Below are 21,538 nucleotides of genomic sequence, written 5' to 3'. Positions count from 1 at the left end.
GCTTTGTCGTCTGGTGTGATGACCAAATTTCCTAACGTGTCCTGTAGGGGCCCCACATTACCCGGATCCTTCTTTTTACCCCCTATGTATTTAAAAAAGGCCTTCTTGTTGTCCTTGATCCGGGAAGCTAGTCCCAGTTCCATCTCTGCCTTGGCCTTCCTAACTGCCCCCCTGCATCCCCGAGCAACTGCATTATAGACATCCCTGGTGATGGCCCCTCCCTTCAACTGGGTGTACACCTCCCTTTTTGCTAGGAGACATTCCTGGATGCTTTGGGTGAGCCATGGGGGCTTATGTGCCCTCCTGCTCCCTTTGATCCGTGTTGGGATTACCTTCCTTTGGGCTTGGAGGATCGTCTCCTTAAGGAGCAACCACTCTCCTTATCAGTCCTTAATCCTTAATCAGTCCTTCCATTATGTAGGGAACAACGGAACAACACAGTGGCCACAGGGAATAAAGGACTGTCTTGCATATGATCAATTCCATTCCATCAATGGCCAAGATAAGTCCCAATCTGGTACAACACCCTCTGACATACAGCAACAAAGAGATGTTTTAGAGTCATTCAAAACAAGGGATTTATTGAGACATCTCAGAGTTGTCTGAAACCCTCATCCCTTCAATCCTTTTGATAGTTGAATAATTCAAAAATGTACAAGTAATATTCAAACCACTAAATTCCTTCTAATATATTCTGATAGGGTTATTTCAGGACAAGTGTGATTGGGACCCATTCTGTCTTATTCCTTAGTTTATGAATATATTGTTCTTCAGTGATAAAAGTACTGATATTGCCAACACAACAGATCAAGTAATATCTACAATTATTTCTACTGATGTACCAGGTGCTGCACAAACAATTCTCAAAATCACTTTTCAGAAAAATACTTTATCCACATTTTTCATGGTATGCATATGTAAATGATTATTTGAATCTAATAACATTTCATTTATGAAAGTGACCATAGCACTGCAAGAACAATTCAACACAAAAGCCATCAACTGTATCAGACTTATAAATAAAACTCAGTTTGACCTATAATCAATACATAAGTGTGTGGCTTCTCCAGAGTAAGAAAGATATTTTGATTCGAAAAGTATTTGATCAAAATCCTGTATTTAAGGAAATACTTTTGCAATAAAATTTTCAAACAGATAGGCGTTTCAAACAGATATGCAGGCAAGTCAGAGCTAGAATGAAGCACTTGAGTCCCCTGGTACGGATCAAGCAGGCTCCACGGAAAAATCCCCCTGAGCTGCGGGGACCCCCAGTGCTTCCCTCTGTGGCAGTGGTGTCCCCTGAGACTGCCCAGGTGGGGTGCCAAAAGGTAGGTGCTGCCCAGGGTGTGCTGCCACTGAGGAGGGAAGCACTGGGATCCCCCACAGATCAGGGCCTGCACAACCAACTGGCAGCTTGCTCCCCAGCCATGGGACACTTGCAGGCTCTGGGAGAGAAGAAACCAAACCAAACAAACTTCCCTCTGCAGTGCCACCACTGCAGAGGGAACCCCGCAGCCGCCTGAGCGAGGTACTAGCTGCACGGGTGCAGCCCCAGCTCACAGGCAGCATACGCCAGATCCAATGGTACATAGGCCGCTGGAAGCCTGGCTGTGTTCGGGAAAGCCTGGGCTTGGCAGGTTTCTGGCACCCTGTGCACCATCTCTTCTGTCTTTCTGCTGCATCGGACCACTTGGGAATGGGCTGGCTGCCTCAGGAAGGCAGCTGGGTGTCCTTGCAGCCACAGAAAGAAGCGGGGATGGTACACGGGGCACACCTAGGCTTTCAGCTCTTCATGCACTGTTCCTACCGCCTTTGCCGGATAGGGCTCTTGTACACAGCAGACTAAAATATGGGATGCATTTCAGTTTGCTATGTAAAGAAGTAATTTAAAATCGACGTACGCCATTGAATGTGTACACTGTTACAAAGTGTAATTGTAACATACAGCCAAACGTGTATATTGTTACACAATTAAATCATTAAAAAGGGCAATTAAACCACTAAAAGGGAATTTTTCTCATGTACAAGGGCTAGTCACATGTACAAGGGCCCTCTTATACTATGACTATAAACAAGTCACAAGGTCAGTCTTTTGACAAAATATGTATTTATATTTCTAAGCCCGTGTTTATACGTGGACAGGCTTTTTGAGGGTGACAAGTTTTGATTCCATTAAAGTATTCAGTCAAAGGATAACTAAAAATCCTGTATTTAAAGAAATACTTTTTCAATAAAAAAATTAATCGCAAACATTTTACAGGTTGCAGCTAGTATTCGAAGATTAATATAGGGCTTCCTAATTTTAAAACTATCAAAAATGTTTCATTCATTACTAACTAGAAAAAAATAGGATAATTTACATCCACACTGAAGAACGAGAGTTAGGAACCATTTATCATCTAGAAAGTTTCTTGGGAGGCCTTATACCAAATCCAATGACCCAACATTAAATTTACAGCTTTCTGTACCGACTTTACTGGCGAACAGAAACTGTGCATCTAATATAACACCTTCTCATTATGAATTTACATGAGAAAATTCAGTTTTAAAAGGGAATATTTTATTGCTACTAAGCCTCAATAAAATCTACATGTTTCCCACCAATTCAGCTCAACATATGCCAACTATGGGACTACTGCACACAGTGCTACAACAGGCTACAAGCATTGCTGGTTTAAGTTAAACCAACCTCCCCCAGTATCATGGGATGCTGTCTAGGCTGGGTGGGACTCTCTGCTCCACAGCAGTTAGCCCCTCCCCTCCACTCCCTGACTGATGCTCCTGCAGAGTCTACAGGCTACTCCCCCCTGCCCCACCACTCCCTGCTAAGCAGAAATTTCCCCCTCCCCTCTGCCTTGTCAAGAAGCATCTGTGTATTAGCTAGCAGACCACATGCTGGCTACAGTCTGTGCTCTGGCAGAATCAACAGATAGCTGGTAATGCCCCTCTGTTGTTTTCTTAATGGGGTAATAAACACTATGTTATCAATTCCCAGCTGGGCTGGTGGGGGAGGGGACCCCTCCCTAATCAAACCTCCTGCCAGGGCCTGGCCATGCCCCCCCCAGCTCAGCATTATAGAAGGGAAGGAAGAGCTGCTCTAGCATCCCCCGGTTTTTAGCATGAACCACTGGGATGTCTGTGCAGTTAAAAACTGATTTAGCTTAGCCAGTTTAGACTAACCTGTAAAGACTGAATCAATTCAGGCTTTCTGAATGTCTGTCCCTAGCCTTTAAGAGTTAGAATTCTGCACAAAATCAGACTACAGTTCGTGACTCGATTAGTGAAACTCTAGTTGATGCGAAACTCTAGTTTCACATCAACTAGAGTTTCACTAATGCCATTCTACACAACCTTTCAGTACCAAAGACTCATCCAACTGAGCTTCATTAAGCTTTAAGCCTTCAAGCCAGTGACCAGCTTGAGCACTACTGCTACAACTGACCCTGGTGGCAGGGAAGTGAAAGAAGCAACACTGAGAAATTGCAAAGGAAAAAAAAAACAGTATTAGTAATGACACTACCTAAACCGTAAGTAGAGGGAAAGCCCGAGGCAAACATGGAGCAAACTGTACCCTACCAACTGTGTGAGGACAAGCAGATTCTGAACCGAAAAGAAGGCATATAAAAGCATGGGAAAGGTAGTTGAGATTCATCCAGGGGTAAATGTTCTACTCTTGGCAGAAAGTTAAGGATTTCATAGGGTTGAATCATGAATTGTCAGCTTTAAAAAAGATATGGAACAACCTGATTCAGCACAGGTTTAACCTATTCATGCCATGCAGCCACTGCCTCAGAACAAGATTATTTTCACTGAATTGCCAAAAAAAGAAAATCAAGCCCATACAGGCCTCTATGATCTTGAAATTCATATTATTCCTCTTATGCAATGCAAAGGAAACCCTTCTTTTCTGTTTGGGTAAAACAGGGCATATACAAGGGTGGCAAACTTCTGATACGTAGTTCCTTCTGGTAGAAAGAGAAAGATTGCACACATGCAATAAAACATTTTCCCAAAACCAGTGCTGTGAAAGGCACAGTAGTGATAAAAATGGGGTATGATTTTTTATGCAGACTTGAGTTTCCCAGTAATACTATATTTCTGAAAAATCCTTAAAAGCAAAAAAGGGGGGGAATAGAAAAAAATCTTTCTATAAAATTAAGTCATCTTACACAAAGATACTTCTGCAAAGATAACTTGCGACTCACCACACCCTACTAATAACAAAAGGCCAAATTACTGAGTGGCACCTCTTTACTCAGAACTAATCAAGGCCTTTCATGTAAGCCAGTCTGACAAATAGCTTGATAAATTCAACTCCAAGTAAAAAAAGTAACACAAAAGTACACAAAAAAACCATAAGGTAAGTTCAGAGAAGGAAAAATATAGAATAAAAATAAGACCATAATTAAAGAAAGCCTATTCTGAAACTATTTTAGAATCCAGTCAGGTTGGGAGTATATGGGAAGAAATATCAATGTCCTCTGTTGGAAAACAAACAAGTGACACCAACCCACTTGTTCTCTTAATAAAATCATTGTTAGACTAACTTGGTCTGACCATCCAGCATCCCAACACAACAAGCTCTGCTTATATGCATGCTAGTAAGTAAATGTATACACCTTCCCTGTATAACACATCAGTCTTAATTTGTTGCTTTGTACTCACACAGTAACAAACACTGGTTATATGCATGGAAGTTAACTGCATAAACTGCTTGAGTTTATACCACTTTTCAGCCACACTGTCTGCTTACAATGCACTTGTACTTTGGTTAACTTCCCAGAAATGGTGAAGGAGAAGCAGCTGTTAAAGGGGCTGTTATAAGAATCGTAGAAAATAACAGGCTTCTCCCTGCCGTTAACTCCTTTCATTTTCAGAGTTGCTTTGAGACGCCTTAAAACTATTAGATAGAGGTGCACCAATATATCAGTCCATATTGGATCAGCACCAATAAAAGGAAAATTCTCTTTTTCCAAGAAAACAAATCCATTTGATGATCCTTTCTTCCCATCCTTTCTTACTTTAGTTACTAGGTCTGAGCAATACCAGTAAATGCTGCAGTTACCAGGGACATTCATTTGTTATTTTAATATTTTTCAGTTTGCCAGCAGCACTGTAGCTCATATCTGACTCTCATTTTCATTGCTTGAATATAGCAGCTTGGGTGTTGACCTTCTAATATCAGGAGCTGCTACAAGAAATCAAATTTCACTAAATATTGGGTTTGACTCAATGTGCAGATTCAGAATGTCAAGTTAATATTTTATATAAAGGTAAACAGATGGGTCATGAGTATTTTTTTCCCCTCCCAAGGTCTCTGATATTTCTTGTTCTGCATTTCACTCCATAAGATTCACAACAATTTACCTTCAAAACTACAGAATCTTCCAAAAGATCTGCTGGCTAATCTGATTTATGGCTGTTTGGAACAAGGCTGGGAATTAGACACTGTTACTCAGAAATCTGAAGTCTGCCACACTAACAGAGAGCAGTGTGACTGAATTGTCTGCTGCAACCAGGGTAGAAAAAAATAGAGGGAATTCAAGGAGACATAGCTTTCTGTTGTTTTCAGTGACTGACACATCTGGTTCTGCCCCCAAGCTGCAGGCAGAGTTGCATACCAATTATAATGGATCCACAGACCTTATTACACTGAAGAAAGTATAAATTATTAACACTCAGATTTTCATTTCAATATTCTTGGTTTACTCCAGGGAGGCATGTGCTCCTGATTATTTGGTTGTGGTTTCGCAGTTGTTAAAGTTATATTTTCCCTACTAATTCATAAAGTTTGAAAGAAAGGAAGGAACAAGGTTTTTAGCTGAATACATCTGGCCTTCTAAGCTGGTACAAGCCAATTAACTATCTGACAACCTCTAGATTGAAGCAGAAGTATTAAGAGATTCTAAAACCACAGCAAACAGCTTAGACTAACAGTCAGGTCAAAAATATTACATTTCCAACAGCATTATAGCTGTAAAAGATCATCTCTTGTAGAAAGCCAGTTTCTGCAAGGGAAAAAAAACCCCACAGGCATAACAGATGCTTTATAACAAAAAATTGACTATTTTGGAAGTGAACTGGAAGTCAAACAATTTGAAATCCCTACACATAAGAATGTACTGCAAGCTCTCCTCTTTTCTGTACCTTACGCAAGATGCATAATTAATATTTAAAAGAATAATTGGTTTGCTGCTGTAAAAAAATTCCAAAGACTAAAAACAAAAAAACCAAAAACCAAAAAAGTATTTCCCCACTAACTTATGGTTATTTGCTCATTTTCAGAAACAGTCCCATGATTTCACTACAGATGGAATCTGAAAAAGAGCAATATCAGATATTTTTGTGATAACTACAGACACCTCTGCCTCTTGAAAAGCATCTGACTCAAATCATTAATACTTTTATAAGACCCTTAGTTTCAAAAGCACTTTTTTAAATGAACCACTAGCATGAAATAATGTATTCAAAATTGTCATATTTTCTTTCTCCCAATGCGTGCACCTACTTCTAATGAAGAGCTGGAGTTTAGTTATCCTAACAGTTTTTTGAAAAGCAAAAAAAGTTATGAAAAGTATTCACTTTCTAAGCATTTGATACAGCTTCAATTGAAATGAAATTACAGACTTCTCAACTGACTTCAGTATAAAGTAGATGCAGGCCTTAAAAATAAAAAGGTATGAAAGTGAATTGCAATAGCACCCTTCAAATGTAGACACTGGGCATGTTATGAAGGCAAGGAAGCCAAATTATGTATCTATATAAACATCCATGACTTGTAAGGTAGCGACTAGCATCAACTTTAAAACACTTACTTAATTAAAGGACACCTTTGCCTTGCATAACTGTGGCATTTTTCATGGGAATGGAAATTAAAAATAAGCATGTACATTAAGTCACACAACAGAGGAAGACAAGAAGCTAGAAAAGGTATGAGATGGGAAGAAAAAACGAGGGGCAGTAAAAGACACTATGGTATGAGCCAAAACAGTTTCATATATACAGATAAGCCGGCATATCTTTTGCCCGTAACAAATGAGTGCAATTCGTGTGAGATTAACTGAAATTGCATACATTATTATGGTATTTTCGTTTTTTAGATTTTCAAGTCTTTGCTAGTTTAATACAGAATCACTATTTTTCCCAAAACAGTCATATGTATATTTAAAAATATTCAAACAATATCTATGCATATGCATTGTGTATGCATAATAATATTAGGGCTGTGCCTAATATCAGTCCCTGATTCGATTTGGCTCAATTCAGTGGCCAAATCTCCAAATCTGACTGGAACCTTCCAAATCGATTCAGAAAGATACGGATATAGACACGGCTTTAAATATTTTTTCTCCATGCCTCAAGGTACCAGGTGGCTCATGAATGCTGCGATGCTGGGGCGAATGGAGTGTCCCACAGGAGTGTGAGGGGCTCCCCAGCACACTTGGTAGCAGACATGGAAGTGGACCAGAAGAACTTCCACTCCACTTTCAGGTCCACCAAGGAGCACGGGGGGGGGGGAGGGCGGGGTCCCCCCAGATCAGCAACTGGTACCTCTTGGGTCTGGGGGCCCCTCCCACACATTCAGCGGAGGACCTGGAGGTGGACTGGAAGTACTTCTTGTCCACTTCTGGGTTCGCCACTGAGCACACGGGGGTCCCCTCTCCATGGTCCTGTGGGATGCTCCATCTGCCCCAGCATCACAGTGTTCATGAGCCGCACCTGGTACCTTGTGGTATGTAGAAAATATGTTTAAAACTCTGTCTATGGCCAAATTGCTGATTCTCTGAATCAGCATCACAGCTTCAGATTTGGCCAAATCGAATTGGGGACAGTGATCTGAATCAATGAATCAAATCACTGTCCCCGATTCGGGCTGAATCCGAATTGAATATGGCCCATTTCACACACCCCTAATGAATATGTATACATGGATATTTATATTACAGAGAACAAAAGCGACAAAGTGAATATTATAATACAGTCTGTCATCAGATGCAATACTAATATTAATCCAGGTCATGCAGCCACTTGAATAATGGCAAGGTGTCAATAGATTGCATTAGAACTGATGAATTACATTACAGAGACTGATGATACACAGTATACAAGACAAGACAATGAATAGAATTTAGTCTACATTAGCTTTGCTAGGCACCACTAAAGGGGACAAAATGAAATTGTTCTGCCTAGTACAAAACTACTGTAAATATGGGCAGACACCTCAAGTGCACATGGAAATAAAAAACACAAGAGCCACATGTATGGAATTCTTTTTTCTGGAAAGAATTGTGCGGTAACTACATACATTTCTTATGAGCTAGCAGTTGGCTCAGGCAATATGCCAACACAGTTTATTATAGTAACAATTGATTTTCAGGAACTAGATGATGGAACTTTATTTTTCAAAGCCTGATTGTTTTCTTTACTGTAGCATTGCAAATGCCACTGCTGTAAGGTGTAGCATTTCTTTCATAAAGGCTAAATAACATTTGAAGATTTATAATCCTTCTGTAAAAGATCTACCCCAGGCTGAATTCTCTAATAGAAGTATAAAAGTAAGTTTTTCTGAGCACAGCACTACTATATCTCAATTTTCTTAACAGAAAATATTAAAGCTATATTCTCTAGGAAGCTGCATGTGTACTTCAGGTACATGTTCAAAAACATTTTTAAATGCATTTAAAAATATATCTACAATAAACACTTTTAGTTCTTTTAGGAACTCTTTCCAACGTTTATACAAATGAGAAAACTAAGCTGTTCAGAAGTCAAAGAAGCCAAGGTAAGTGACACCAGATTGCTTCAGCAGTCTCTACCTCTTTTCAAAATGTAGAAGTAAATCCCTTAACAGACTGAAGTCTAGGAATACAAAGTGTTTATGATTCATCAGATCAGTGACCTGCAAACTTGTAATTTCTTTACAGTGCCAAAGGATTTAATACAGAAGTGTAAGAGAAAACTAGAACAAGGTTTTACTATACTTTTAAGCCTCTCTCATCTACATCTGAGCAAGAAGCTTCCCACCACAAAGCATTAATTTGAGGTCCCCTCAGAGGTGTCATAATGGCAGTGGCCAGGTAAAACTGACCTGTATGCTCCCCCTCTGCAGTAGAGGCTTCTAAACAACCTAAAACATGCAGCAAAGCTGCCTTGTACTGTGTAGACCTCCCTGGTTCAGTGCCCACTATGCTCCTCTTAGGAACAGGCACAGGAACTGTCCTGTCTGCTTCTGTTTCTGGGAGAAGTATAAGGGCAGAGGGGCAAGGGGAGAGGACCAGAAAGGGCTGCACAGCATGAAGCAGCTCCTGCTTATTTTAGGTTGATTAGAGAGCCCTAATGTGGGGGGGGGGGGGATGCACACAGCACAGCTCTTACTGGGCTGGCTGTGCAGGCAGCATGGAGCAGGTTCATCTGGAGGCAGCAGAACTCAGCTGAGAAGTACTGGGCCAAATGAGGCAGCACCAACAGAGACTGAGGTCAGGGATGCCACCACATTAAAAGAAGTGGAGGTAGGATGCACTAAGCCTAAGAACCACTACCCTTAAAGTGTGTACATACATACCTGCACACGCAGCCATCTACGCACCCACCCACCCACCAAAGCAGGGTTGTCCAACTTCTAAGTAGCTGTGGGGCTAAACGTCCCACGGGCTGCATCAAGGTATGCCACAGGCCCTGTGGGTAACAGGGATGTCCCTCACCTGCAGCACCATGTACCCATGCCCCCACCACCATTGTTACACCATGTGCAGACCCTCCCTGCCCACTGAACCGTGTGTCCCCCCCACTGTATCATACGCACAGGCCCAGGTTCGGTCTTGGCTCTCCAGACCACACCATGCTGCACTGCCCCACACCGTGGGATATGGCCAGGCAGCAAAAACCAGGAAAGGGGGTTAGAGACTCTGGCTGCTATTGCAACCAGAGCAATGGGAGCAGCAGCAGCAGCTGGGCAGGGGTCCACAACTTACTTAAACCCTCGCAGACTGCACGCAGGCTGCAGGCCAATGGTTCAACAACCCGAACCCAAGGTATATGTCTGTTCAAATGTGACCAAAAATATTTAATTATACAGTAAAAGCTCTGTTATCCAGCATGCCCCAGGAATGGAGGATGCTGGTTAATCAAATATTCCAGACAATCATATGTCCACCGTCTGGTGCATCAGTGTGCTGGGCAACAGAGAGGGGGGGGCCCCCCTGCACAGGTTGCTTTTTCCCTGGGATGTGGGCCAAAAGTGGCGAAGAAACACTCAGCTTGCAGCAGTGAAATAGGAAGTTTCCCAGAAGTGGTACTTCCAGTTTTGCTTTTGCCACGTCACTCAGATGCTGGTTAATAGAGTTTTCTGTCTAATAAAGTGCAGGTTAACATAGCTTTTACTGTATACAGTTTATCAGGTAATTAGCACCCAGGAGGAAACTGTTCCTGAAATGTCATGGTATCATTACTAGTTAGTAATATTTAATTAGATGTTTCTGTTTAAATTTTGAAATTATTATTATTATTATTATTATTATTTTTTACAGTAAGATTCAAATTCTCTTTTACCCAAATGTATACTGAGCTAAATTTATATCTGGTCATATCCTAAACACAAATGTAAAAATTCAAAATAGCTTTTTATTGATCCTTAAGTTTACAAGGATGTCCCCAGGGTCTGAGAGAAAAACTTGAGGGTCCCTCCCACCTCCCATTTTGGAATCAGGAAATAAAAAATTCTATTAGAATTCTAAACTGAATTCACAAGTTTTGAAATACATGTCTAGAGATCATACCTCTACTTTATTTACCCATAAGTTACTTGCAACTGTCATAAATTTGGAACAAACACCTGACCTTTGCCATCTGGTACAACTGTACCACTATTACCCCCTTCTCATAGGCCCTGGCTGTTCCTCAAAGAAATGCTTTAAATATGTAATGTTATATGTGTATCTATTCAACATTACCTTTCTACATAAAAGTCTTCAAAATAATTGAATTGACAATAAAGTGGGAGAAAGTTTAGACCTACTAACTATAGCAGTGTAACAGCTCATTCATCTTTTTATTTTCCGTAGGGAAATCAAGTAGGCCTCAACTCAGTCATAACTTCTTTCAGTAGAAATTCTGCAAGATTTAAGGGTTTAATCAATCCCTACACAAGCACAGAACAAAATTTGCATTCTCAACTGTGGTTTAGTTCTACCCAGAAGGCAAAATATCTTTTTGGTGCATATGAACAAGAAAACATCCATCCTACAAAACATTAATGAAAGAAACAAGTTTATTAACAATTTATCTAAAGGACTGGTTCACGTGAAAATAAGGAATTAGCTCAACATTAAATAAACTCTCACTAGATACAGAACTCCTCTCAAGAATATTCTTCTAAATAACATACTTAAGAGTTTTAGCCAAACAAAACAGAATTCATCATGTTTCTAAGATCTATGATCAGTTACATTCAGAATTTGGGAATGTCATACTAAGACAAACTCAATGTAATCTGGACTTTAACAGAACTTTGTTCAGCACAAGCAACTTAAATATTCTAGTACAGAAAAGGAGGACATGTTTTAAAATGGTGTGCATGTGTGCACACATATGTGATTTAATTCAGAGAAAAAAGGGAAACCGCTCAAAACCTCAGTCTGAAAAATAAAATAGTATTTCCATGTACTTGACCAAGTATAAAACACAGAAGGAAACAGAACCTTGATTAAGGACAGTGTAACATGGACCTTTGCTTTTATATAAACACAGCACAAGCTTGGAAGCCAAGTAACTTAACGTTATCATTTAAGTGTTAAACTTTACTCTGCCCAAAAAAACTTAGGTAGGCCTTAACAAATACAAAATGCTTAGATTAGTACCTATTAAACAAATAAACTGCATCTTGTAAATTTTCTCTGCTGGGTACTGAAAAACTTCAAAAGCAGAATTTGAAAAACGCACTGATTTACTGTTGTTGTTTCACTAATAAATATCTAATAAATGTAAGTGTCTAAGCATGCATGATATGCAGAAATAGTATAATCAAGCACACTGAGTTATTTAGATACAGATATATGACCCAGGCATTTGAGACAAGTCCTTACCAGCATCTTAGAATGAATCCATAACTTGGTGGTCAGGTCTAGAGTGACTTGGATCTTTGTTCAAGCACACAGACTATTTACTGGGGAGTCTAATATTACTGTTATAAAAATCTACTGTTTTTCTTTCTTACTTTTAGAGCCAGAAAAGCAAAAAGTCACAGAATACAATGAAACAACTTGGCTGCAGGTAGAGGTGACTTTTCATGAACAAGTAATTTTTCCAAGCACAGTAAACTGTATATACTCCTTCTTTCCTAAGGTAAACTGTAGCCATGACCAGCCATTTGATGAGTAACCTTGCTATTATCAACAGACTGAATATTTGTAATCTGTTCTGGTTAGTGTGACTGCATGCTTGAAGTCTTATATCCTTTCTGTACATAGGCTGAATCCTTATGTGCTCCAGTTATGCTGATATAGGGTTAGCGTTACTGAGGCCAGATTTAACATTCTGAATTTGGGCTTGAAGATGATGGTCAGTGGTCTAAAATCTAAATTAATTACAGTGCTAAGCCTAGCCCTGTTTCCTGTTAGGCATCAGAAAGTAATGAGTAAAACATCTTCCTGCTGTGTTCTTGAGGTACTTTTGTCTACTTGTCTGAAATCTAGAGGTTATTTCACCACCTAATGTTACATTTGTGAGAGGAATTCTTGAAAAGGGATGAAGATCCTCATTTGTATGTCTTTATGAATCCCTGATAACCAAAGCCAAGAAGACCTCCTCATAGCAACTTGACTAGCAATAACTCTGGAAGTTGTAACTGCAGCATTAAGGTCCACAAGGAAGTAAAGATAACAGGCTGACAACTGATAGAAATCAGCAACTTAAAACTATTCACTGTTATTATGGGGAAGTTTTTTCAGCTGTATATATGGAATCCAAAGTCATATAAACATTACTTCACCACTACAGTCTATAAAGACAACACTTCTTAGTTAAAAGCCTCAGTCAAATCTAATAGTTTGGCTAGGGACAGACGTTCAAAAAGCCTGAGCCTGAATTGATTCAAGTCTTTGCAGGTTAGTCTAACCTGGCTAGACTAAAGCACTTTGTAACTGTACAGACATCCCAGAAATGTAGGCATATGCCTGTAGTGGCTCAGGCTAGAAGCTGGGGGGCACTAAAGCAGCCCTCCCTTCCCTTCCAAAGGGTTGAGTTGGCGGGGGGGTGGCCAGGCCCCAGCAGGATGCTCCGATTAGCCCAGCAGGGAATTAATAATAGTGTTTATCACCCCATGAAGAACACAAGAGGGACATTACCAGCTACCTGTTGATTCTACCTGTTGACTCAGCATGGACTGTAGCCAGCATGTGGTCTTTTAGCTAATACACAGACAGTAGTGAGGGGGAGGGAGGGAGCAGCCTGCAAGTCTCTGCCAGAGCTGCAGCCAGGGAGCAGAGGGGAGAGACCAGCCCTGCTGTGGAGAAGAGAGCCCCACCCAGCCCAGAGAGCATGTCAGGATGCTGGGGGCACGTGGTTTATCTTAAACCATCAAGGGGTCTGGGACAGATATTGCATAAAGCAGTGTACGCCAAACCAGTTAAGTCTACTACATTCAACCAGGTTTATCTCAAACTGGTTACAGCCATTTTCAAACTGGTTAATGTGCACTGAACATCTGTTCTGTTACAGGTTTAAACTAGTTTTTGATCACTTAAACTGGTTTATGTGTAATGTCAATCCCTAGCCCCTGCGGTCCTTGTCTTTTGAAGCTTTATGTAATCGCTTTGCCTTGACTTTTCACTAACCAAAATTATAAAAAGGACAGCAGAGGGTGCAGGGGACGTATAAACATCCTTAATGAGCTAGAAAGGCACTCAGAAGCTCAGTCCGATCTCTCAGACATGCTGGTGTCAGAAAGGCAGACATCTGCTAGGGCAATTTAGCTTGATTGAAAAAGTTCTGATTGATTAACATTATTAGGTCTTCCTCATGTTGTGATGCCCAGGGTAACAAAGCATTTCTGTATTTTTTCCGTAGACCATCTCAGTATGTTAGCTAGTCTGCACAACAAGTCTTGCAACATTTTACAGTAATCTGAGATTAAATTCTACGATGTAAAAAAATACAGCTTCATCAGGGAAAGATGAATTAACAGCTCCAGATGGGACGTGATAGTCCTCTGCCTGTGGCACTTCAACTGAGGCCTCAACTAAAGTGAAAACACAGACTGATCACAACATAGTTGCCCTGGCAAGATCTGAATGGCGTGCTTTTCAAAGTGGTGACGGAAGTTTCCCAAATCCTTTGTGGAATAAGTGCATCTAATCTAGCAGCTTTATAGTTTGACCTAATTCAATTCAACAGTCTTTAGAGAGCTATTTCCTGGCCTTTTACCCTATCTGCAAGGAATACTGCGAAGGTGTCTTGTTCTGTCACGAAAATACTAAAGAACTTTAAATACATCAAAAATGTGCAGTTTAAAGTCTCCATGCTGGAATAGGTTTTGAAAAGAAAATTGGCAGGTGATGAACCAATTTAGAGGAAACTGAGAAAGTATTTAGTTAAAAACTGAAGGGTCACTTTGTAAGGTAGACCAACCAAAAGGCCAGGACTCTTCTCTAGCCTTACAGCTGATGTTCTAAGCTTCAGAAAGGATTCTGGACTCATTCTGCCCCGTATGCCCTGTGTTTGGCAAAAAGAATATAAGTAATAAAAATGTTCTTAGCAGTTTCTTTTCTGGGTACACACTTTTTTCTGCTAGCCAAAAACATTTTTCAAAAAAATATTCAAGGAAGCATAAGATCTAATTTTCTTCCTAGTCTGCAGCTCTATAACCAGGAAGTTGTGGAGCTACTAATTTTTAAGTAGATGTAGTAGAATGTAGCCATTTCTAAATTTTAGGTGCAATGTAGGAACTATTTGGTTTATTCTCATATCCAGCATAGATCAGAAAAGATCTTTAAAATTAGCAATCAGATACTGGGATGAATGTATAGAAGCACACTGCTTTACAAACAGGCATGTACTTTAAAAATCTTGCCTTACCTTCTGTACTTAATCCAGGACTTGAAGTGAATTTTGCTACATCGACAATCTTCACAGCAAACTGTTGTCCAGTTTCTCTGTTGATACATCTCCGCACAACACTGAATGGACCCCTTAAGGGAAAAAGAGAAAAACAAAAATCAGATCACTTGCATTAAAAGTTTAAAATATTCTGGCTGTTCTAGTCATTGAGTGGTATTATCTCCTAGCCCAACTATGCCTACATTTTGGATGTATGGTGTTAAACTGAAGTTTGTAGCTCTCACCCATGTGGTTTATAACATGAAGTATGTAATGTAACTGCTTCTAAAAGTCCAAGATAAACCACATTTTACATAACATTTTAAGTTTTTAGAAAGGCCGCTAATTATTCTGCCCAGCTAGTTTGCAAAGGCTGTAACTTATATAACTTGCATAAAGCTGTCATATTTTTGCCATTTTGTTTTGATACACAACACAGTAGGAAAGCATTAAAAGGCCTTCTATTTGTGTTAAAGGGATTTGCTAATACCATATTTCATTCCAACAAATCATGTGTTTATATTAATATTGGATCTAATCTTGAAGTCTTAATGCATTCTGCTGACTTCAAAGTGAATCTGCTTGAATAAAATCTGAGTAAGAATTTATGGAAGGAGTCAGGATTTGGCTGACTACATGTACAGACTAATCAAAGGGAAAAGAAAAAGCACTCTTGCTCTCAGTTCTACTCAGTTCATATACAGAAATGCCTACTGGATTATTTTATAACACTTGGAAAGGATATTTTAAATAATGGTCACAATGATCAATAATACAAGTCAATCTTTCCAAATACACTGTAAGCCAAGTATATTTTAAATTCTTCATTAACATCAGAAAATACAAGAAGTTTTCATTACTGCTCCATATTTAAAATATCAGGGTAGTAAGGCATATAATTTTCATTCTTATTTAAGTGTCATCCAAGGATCAAGAAATTATGTATAAGGAAGACTTATTAGCTCATTTAGTTCACACCCTTAATAGTACTGCATTTAACCCTGAAAATATCTGTTTGCTGTTCCAAATTACTAGCTAATTTGTTTGCCCTGACCTCAAATCTGAATCCAGAATAACTGCATTCCTAAGAAATTCCACAACACAAGTTACAGTTACTTCTCCATGACAGAGAGCTGTGTTAATTTTGGATTTGTTTCTTAAAGAGAAGGTTGCTAGACAAAATGCACATGTAGGGGCCTCAAGTCTCTTTATTAAAGGATTTATGAAGATTCTCTACACTAAAGCACTGCAGCTCAACACAACTTAAATTTACAAACTGCAACCTCAATGTCACACAATTACTTCCTTAAAGAGTAAAAAGTTATTAAAGAAAGACATGAAAAAAAGTGTTTGCAGATAATCTTATGGAAAAGAAAACTGCCTCATCACAGGAGTGGAGGAGAAGTTACATTTCTTCCTCCTTGCTGTTGCACGTTTAACAATAAGCACAAAAAGGCAGCCTACAAAGTTTAATGGATATGTGCCAAACAACGTAATACTGACATGCCTCATTTCTAAAATCTTCTCTAAGACATATAAAGGGGAAAAAACCTAAAGAGCAGGGTGGAGGTTTTGCTTCCAAGTTTGATCTTTACGTATAACAAAAGGTGACTATTTAGTTTAAAGGGGAAGTTTTCCCTACTCATCCTGGTAAAGTTTAAGCACATGCAAAACCATTTGTATGATAAGGCCCCAAACAAACAAGACAATATTTCTCCCCTGTGATTTTCAGTATGTTCTATTATTTTTAGGGGTGCACCGATAGAGATTTTTTGGGCTAATACCGATGGCTGACTTGACTGCCGATATGCAGCCGCGCAGCTTGGAGAGCAGCATCTGGCTGGTAAATCTGTTGTGGGGTTAGGGATCGGGAGATGGGGGGACAGATCGAAGTCCAGACAGTGAGGGAGTGGGGCTGGGGCAGTCACTGCACAACTAGGGAAGAACGTTGGATGGAGCTGTGAATGTCTCATTCAAAGAGAGGAGAGGCAGCTCTCACTGCTACACACACCCCAGGAGGGTATAGAGGGTGCATGTCCTTGGATCTGTGCACGGGGTGAGGGCACGCTGCCACTGTTGTAGCTATTATATCTCCAACTAAAGGCCTCTATCAGAGACAGAACTTTTAGTCTATCTTGATAGTTTCTCTCTTTAATGGGTTTTATGAGAAATAATCTAAAATAATCCTTGCCTTTTAACTATTCATAAAAAAGCAACTGACTCCCATTTCTTGTGTCCTAGCCTCAGCTAAACTTTATGAATCTTCCTTCTCATACACATGCTTTATTCTTGAAAGCATCCTTCCCTTCACATCACAGCGTTTCTCTTCTTTCACCCTTTATACTCAGTCAACATTGCTATAGATCTTCTTCCTTCAAGAATAGGAAATAGGATTTCTCACTGGATTCCAGTATCTGCTTCTGATTTGAATTTCCATGCCAAAGGAAGCTGAAATATACCAATCCTCCCACTGGCCACTCAGTCAGATGTTGTTCCTCCTAAGAAAGCCATTAGAGCACAGTATGAAATGCCACTCATTTGCAAAGTAATTTCACTTCATGCTGGCTCAAGAAAGGAATATATTCTATTAGTTCTAAAGTGAATTTAATTTCACAATGCTGTCACCAAATAACCCCTAACTCATTTGCATTCAGTGTTCAGAATTCTCTTCTAAATAGCTTAATTTTTTTGCAGCATATTTCTCAGGCAGGCAGGCTGAACTGCTTTTGTCCCTTTATGCACCAAAAGCAATCTATTTTTACAAGAAAAGATATATTCCAAGAACAGCTTATTAACCAAAATACATTACCTGTCCTTCTTAAAACCTTCTGTTTTGTACAAATAGGTGCTTGCCAAATTTTTATTCCACACAATACAAGAGTTAGCCTTTGCTGGCATTAATAGTCTCTCTCAAAGTGAAAATAACGATAAAAGGATAAGAGTTTCCTATTTAAAAGAGCATTTAAACATGTCATTTATAAAAGTCTTTTTATGGTGGTTTAATGATAATTAGAGTGATACACAGCAGCCAAGGAGATGACCTTTCAACTAGATCTAGCACCTCACCTTTTTTCAGGCATGCCACTGAACTCAATTAATGCAGTCTAGAATTACTGCTGTTCTACAACATATGCCGATTAATATAACAGGAATTATAAAAAAAGGTCTGTGGCCTGATTGTTAACTGTTTCTATATAAAACTGAAATGCACAAATTTAAATTTCACTGTATTTATCAAGACAGTCATGCAGTAACTCCCTCACCACGTACCCTTATAAACTGAGGGACAACTCTACAATTTCAAAAAGGAGACAATGACTCATGAATTAAAATCTCAAAACTATTGACTGGTTTATATTTCCATAAACCAGGGATGTCAAACTCACCTGGCCCTTCAGGCTCCTTGCAGGGTTCCTTGTAGGCTGGATCCAGCCCCAGCAGTGGCTATAGGTGTTAATGCAGCCATTGCTTGCCCCTTACTTCCATCCTATGCTTCAAATAGGTCTCCATACCCCAGAGTTTGACAGAAGGTCCAGCCCCAACTCACCTTGGCCCTGCTGGGAATCACATGAATCTAATGACATGACTCTCCAAAGCCATACATTTGACACCCCTGCCATAAACTGATCACCTCCTGTTGTGAAGGATACAATTCTACAGCTGTCAGTATGAGCTATCCTTTAATTTTACAAAGGTTATACAAGGTCACAATATGCAGAGTCAAGAACAGAATCTAGAACTTGAGCATGACCGAGCCAACTTGGTTTACTACCTTTCAGGTTACCCTGCAGCTACCACTAAACCACATTCCTTTTCCCACACCCAGGACTAAAACCAAGAACTCCTAGCCTCCAGAATGCCACCACTGTCTTACTAACAGTTGTATATGTAACCCACTGGGAAGGTGTACATCAAGTTTTATTTGAAAGGCTGAACGAAATCATTAAAAGAGCAGAGGCTTAAACTGAGTCTGAAAGCACAAGGTGCAAACAACTACAGTATGCAAATAACAGTTGCAGCGTAATGGCTTATACCAGTATCCTTCAATACCTATAATACTACTACTACATCTGCCCATACTCTATATCAGAGAACACTAAGAGTGACAGAGTTCCCTAGTGAGTATTCTGGAAATTCTGTATCGCAGCCGACAAAATGACCCCTTTTTGCTGACGCCAAGAAGGTCACCACAAAAAGTTATCTTGTTACAGAATAAATAGCACTGCAGTTGCCTCTTAATGAAAAAAATTAAGATATTTCTATTTTTCTTCAGTGAACCTGTCCAATCATAATGTACTCTTATGTTTTACCATTTCCGTTGGGAAGTAAAGGCAGCAGAGGAGACAAGTGGTTGTGGTGGGGGAAAAACTGGCAGAGAGGACAGGTGGCGGGGGGGCATGCACCAATGGGAGCAAAAGGTGGGGGTCAGGTTGCCTATTCCCCCCATCACTGCTTTCCTCACCAGAGGTAGACAGGATAAATTTAAAACAATCCCCCAACAACCAGATGGTATACATGAAAAATTATAACAAATTTATAAATTACAAATTTCCATGCAAAGAATCAGTCATTGTAGGATCATCTTAAATTGAAAGTTATCTTAGATTTGAGTAAATGTGGCCTTCGCTGACAAGCTTCCAGCAAACACCATATTAGGTACCATGGATGTCACACCTCTGCACACCAATATCCTCCATGAGAACAGATTACAAGTCAAAGAATATTACCCCCAATGAAGACACTGCTTCTGTCTGCACTGCACTCTCCTGCTTTGTCCTCGCACACAACTACTTCAGAAGATGGAGACTCTCTATACCTATACATGAAACGCACTGGAGGACCATACATGTGCCCGTGCCAATGTCAATATATTTAAGACAGACCTTAAAGTCTGCCTCCTCTGCAGCTGTCCTCTCACCCCCAATATAGTATACCTAAGGTATGCTGATAATGTCTAAAGAAATTCCACCAGGATTTTAACAACTTCTCCTCTTCCATCAAACTGACTGTAGTAGTCCACCCAACAAATTCATACTTGGACACCACTGTGAAACTCTGCAATAGGTACACAATACCGCACTGTATCAGAAAGCATCTGACCATTACAGCTACATCCACACCACCAATTTTCATTTTAAGAACACCACTAATTCTTTTATAACTATTTATGCTCTGATCCAAACTCCTGCTCCCTATAGGTCCATTCATAGCATCTGACAAAGTAAGCAGGTGCTTATGAAAGTTTATATCTCTCTGCATTAGTCTATAAGGTGCCACTCTACCTTCTACCCAATTTCAGACTAATATAGCCAACTATCATTCTCTACAAAAAATATTATGATAGAATTGATTAGATGACACTGATGCACATAATTTTAAGAGATTTTTTTTTCAGCATGTAAGCATGGCTTAAGCCTGTCTTTGTAGAAATGCTGCACTGCTGTTGCTTCTGGAATAGGAGTGGATGCAAGCAGAAGGTGCTTATGGCCTTATTCTCCTTAACTAGATTAAATTCTTGGAAAAAAATTGCTCCCTGGTACCAAGCACAGCTGTATGGGTTTAAATTTCTGAAAGCAAACTGTTTTCATGTTGTTTGTGATCCATTCTATTCAGCTATTAGCTTGTATACTATAAACTAAGTAAGTTATAAACCGGGATCAGGGTAAAATGGAGGAAAATGTGGATTTTCCCTTTTACCTGAGGAAAAGGCAGATGTCTCATTTTAATGGAGAAACGCATGGATTTTGCACTTTTGCAAAAAGCTCTCTACAAGCTGGCAGAGTTCCAGCCTGCAAGGGCCTGAGGGGAGCAGGAGGGCAGTTAGGCAGGAGACAACATGTGCATGTATATGCACATGGCCGCCAGGCAACCTGGAGACCAACAGCTCCTGCAGGTATGTGGGGGGAGGGATTGAGACCCCCCCCCATAAAGAAAAGGGGAATTGGGCAGGGCTAGGGTTGGGGGGCTTGAATGCAGAGTCACCAGGCCCCAGCAGGGAGTGGAACAGAGCCGTAGGCAGCTCACCCAGGAGGCAGCTCCCCACCACAGTGCACACTCGTGGGGGGAAGGGGCAGGGGGGACCTGTACCACCCAGATCCGTGCGCAGGCCGGAGTGGGCTGTTCACTGCAGGTTCGGGCTCTCCACTGTGCAGTGGGCAGGACCTGGCAGGGCAGGGTGGGGAAGCCCCATACAGCTGCAGCGATGCACTCCCTGCCTGCCCAACAGAGGTGGTGGCATGGAGTTGTGCCCCTCACACTGCTGTGGGGCAGGCAGGGTGTGCATTTCCAGGGCAGCCCAGGCCTTGAAGCAGCAGCAAGGAGCTTCCCCACCCTAACCCACTCTGCCAGGTCCTGCCCGCTGGGCCATGGAGGACCCAGGGGAGGGCAGCAGGGCAGGGAGCCCAAACCCACAGATGAGAGCCCATACCCACCCGTTCCCCAACCTGGG

The 21,538-nt window shown here is 40.5% G+C and overlaps 1 protein-coding gene across 11 annotated transcripts in view; it reads right to left on the bottom strand.

Moving 5' to 3' along the window:
* The window catches only part of CASK (calcium/calmodulin dependent serine protein kinase), a 387,068-nt gene that overhangs the window by 266,627 nt on the left and 98,903 nt on the right, over window positions 1–21,538 (bottom strand). For all 11 annotated transcript variants that reach the window (XM_019529070.1, XM_019529074.1, XM_019529076.1 and 8 more), the window contains exon 2: window positions 15,070–15,182. In XM_019529070.1, the coding sequence (XP_019384615.1) occupies window positions 15,070–15,182 (113 nt within the window). The remainder of the gene's footprint in view (window positions 1–15,069; window positions 15,183–21,538) is intronic.

The sequence above is a fragment of the Crocodylus porosus genome, unplaced genomic scaffold, assembly GCF_001723895.1.
Source record: "Crocodylus porosus isolate Cpor-Errol unplaced genomic scaffold, CroPor_comp1, whole genome shotgun sequence".
NCBI lineage: Eukaryota > Metazoa > Chordata > Crocodylia > Crocodylidae > Crocodylus > Crocodylus porosus.
The sequence above is the reverse complement of the archived record's forward strand: the minus strand, read 5'-3'. Positions and strand labels throughout refer to the sequence as shown.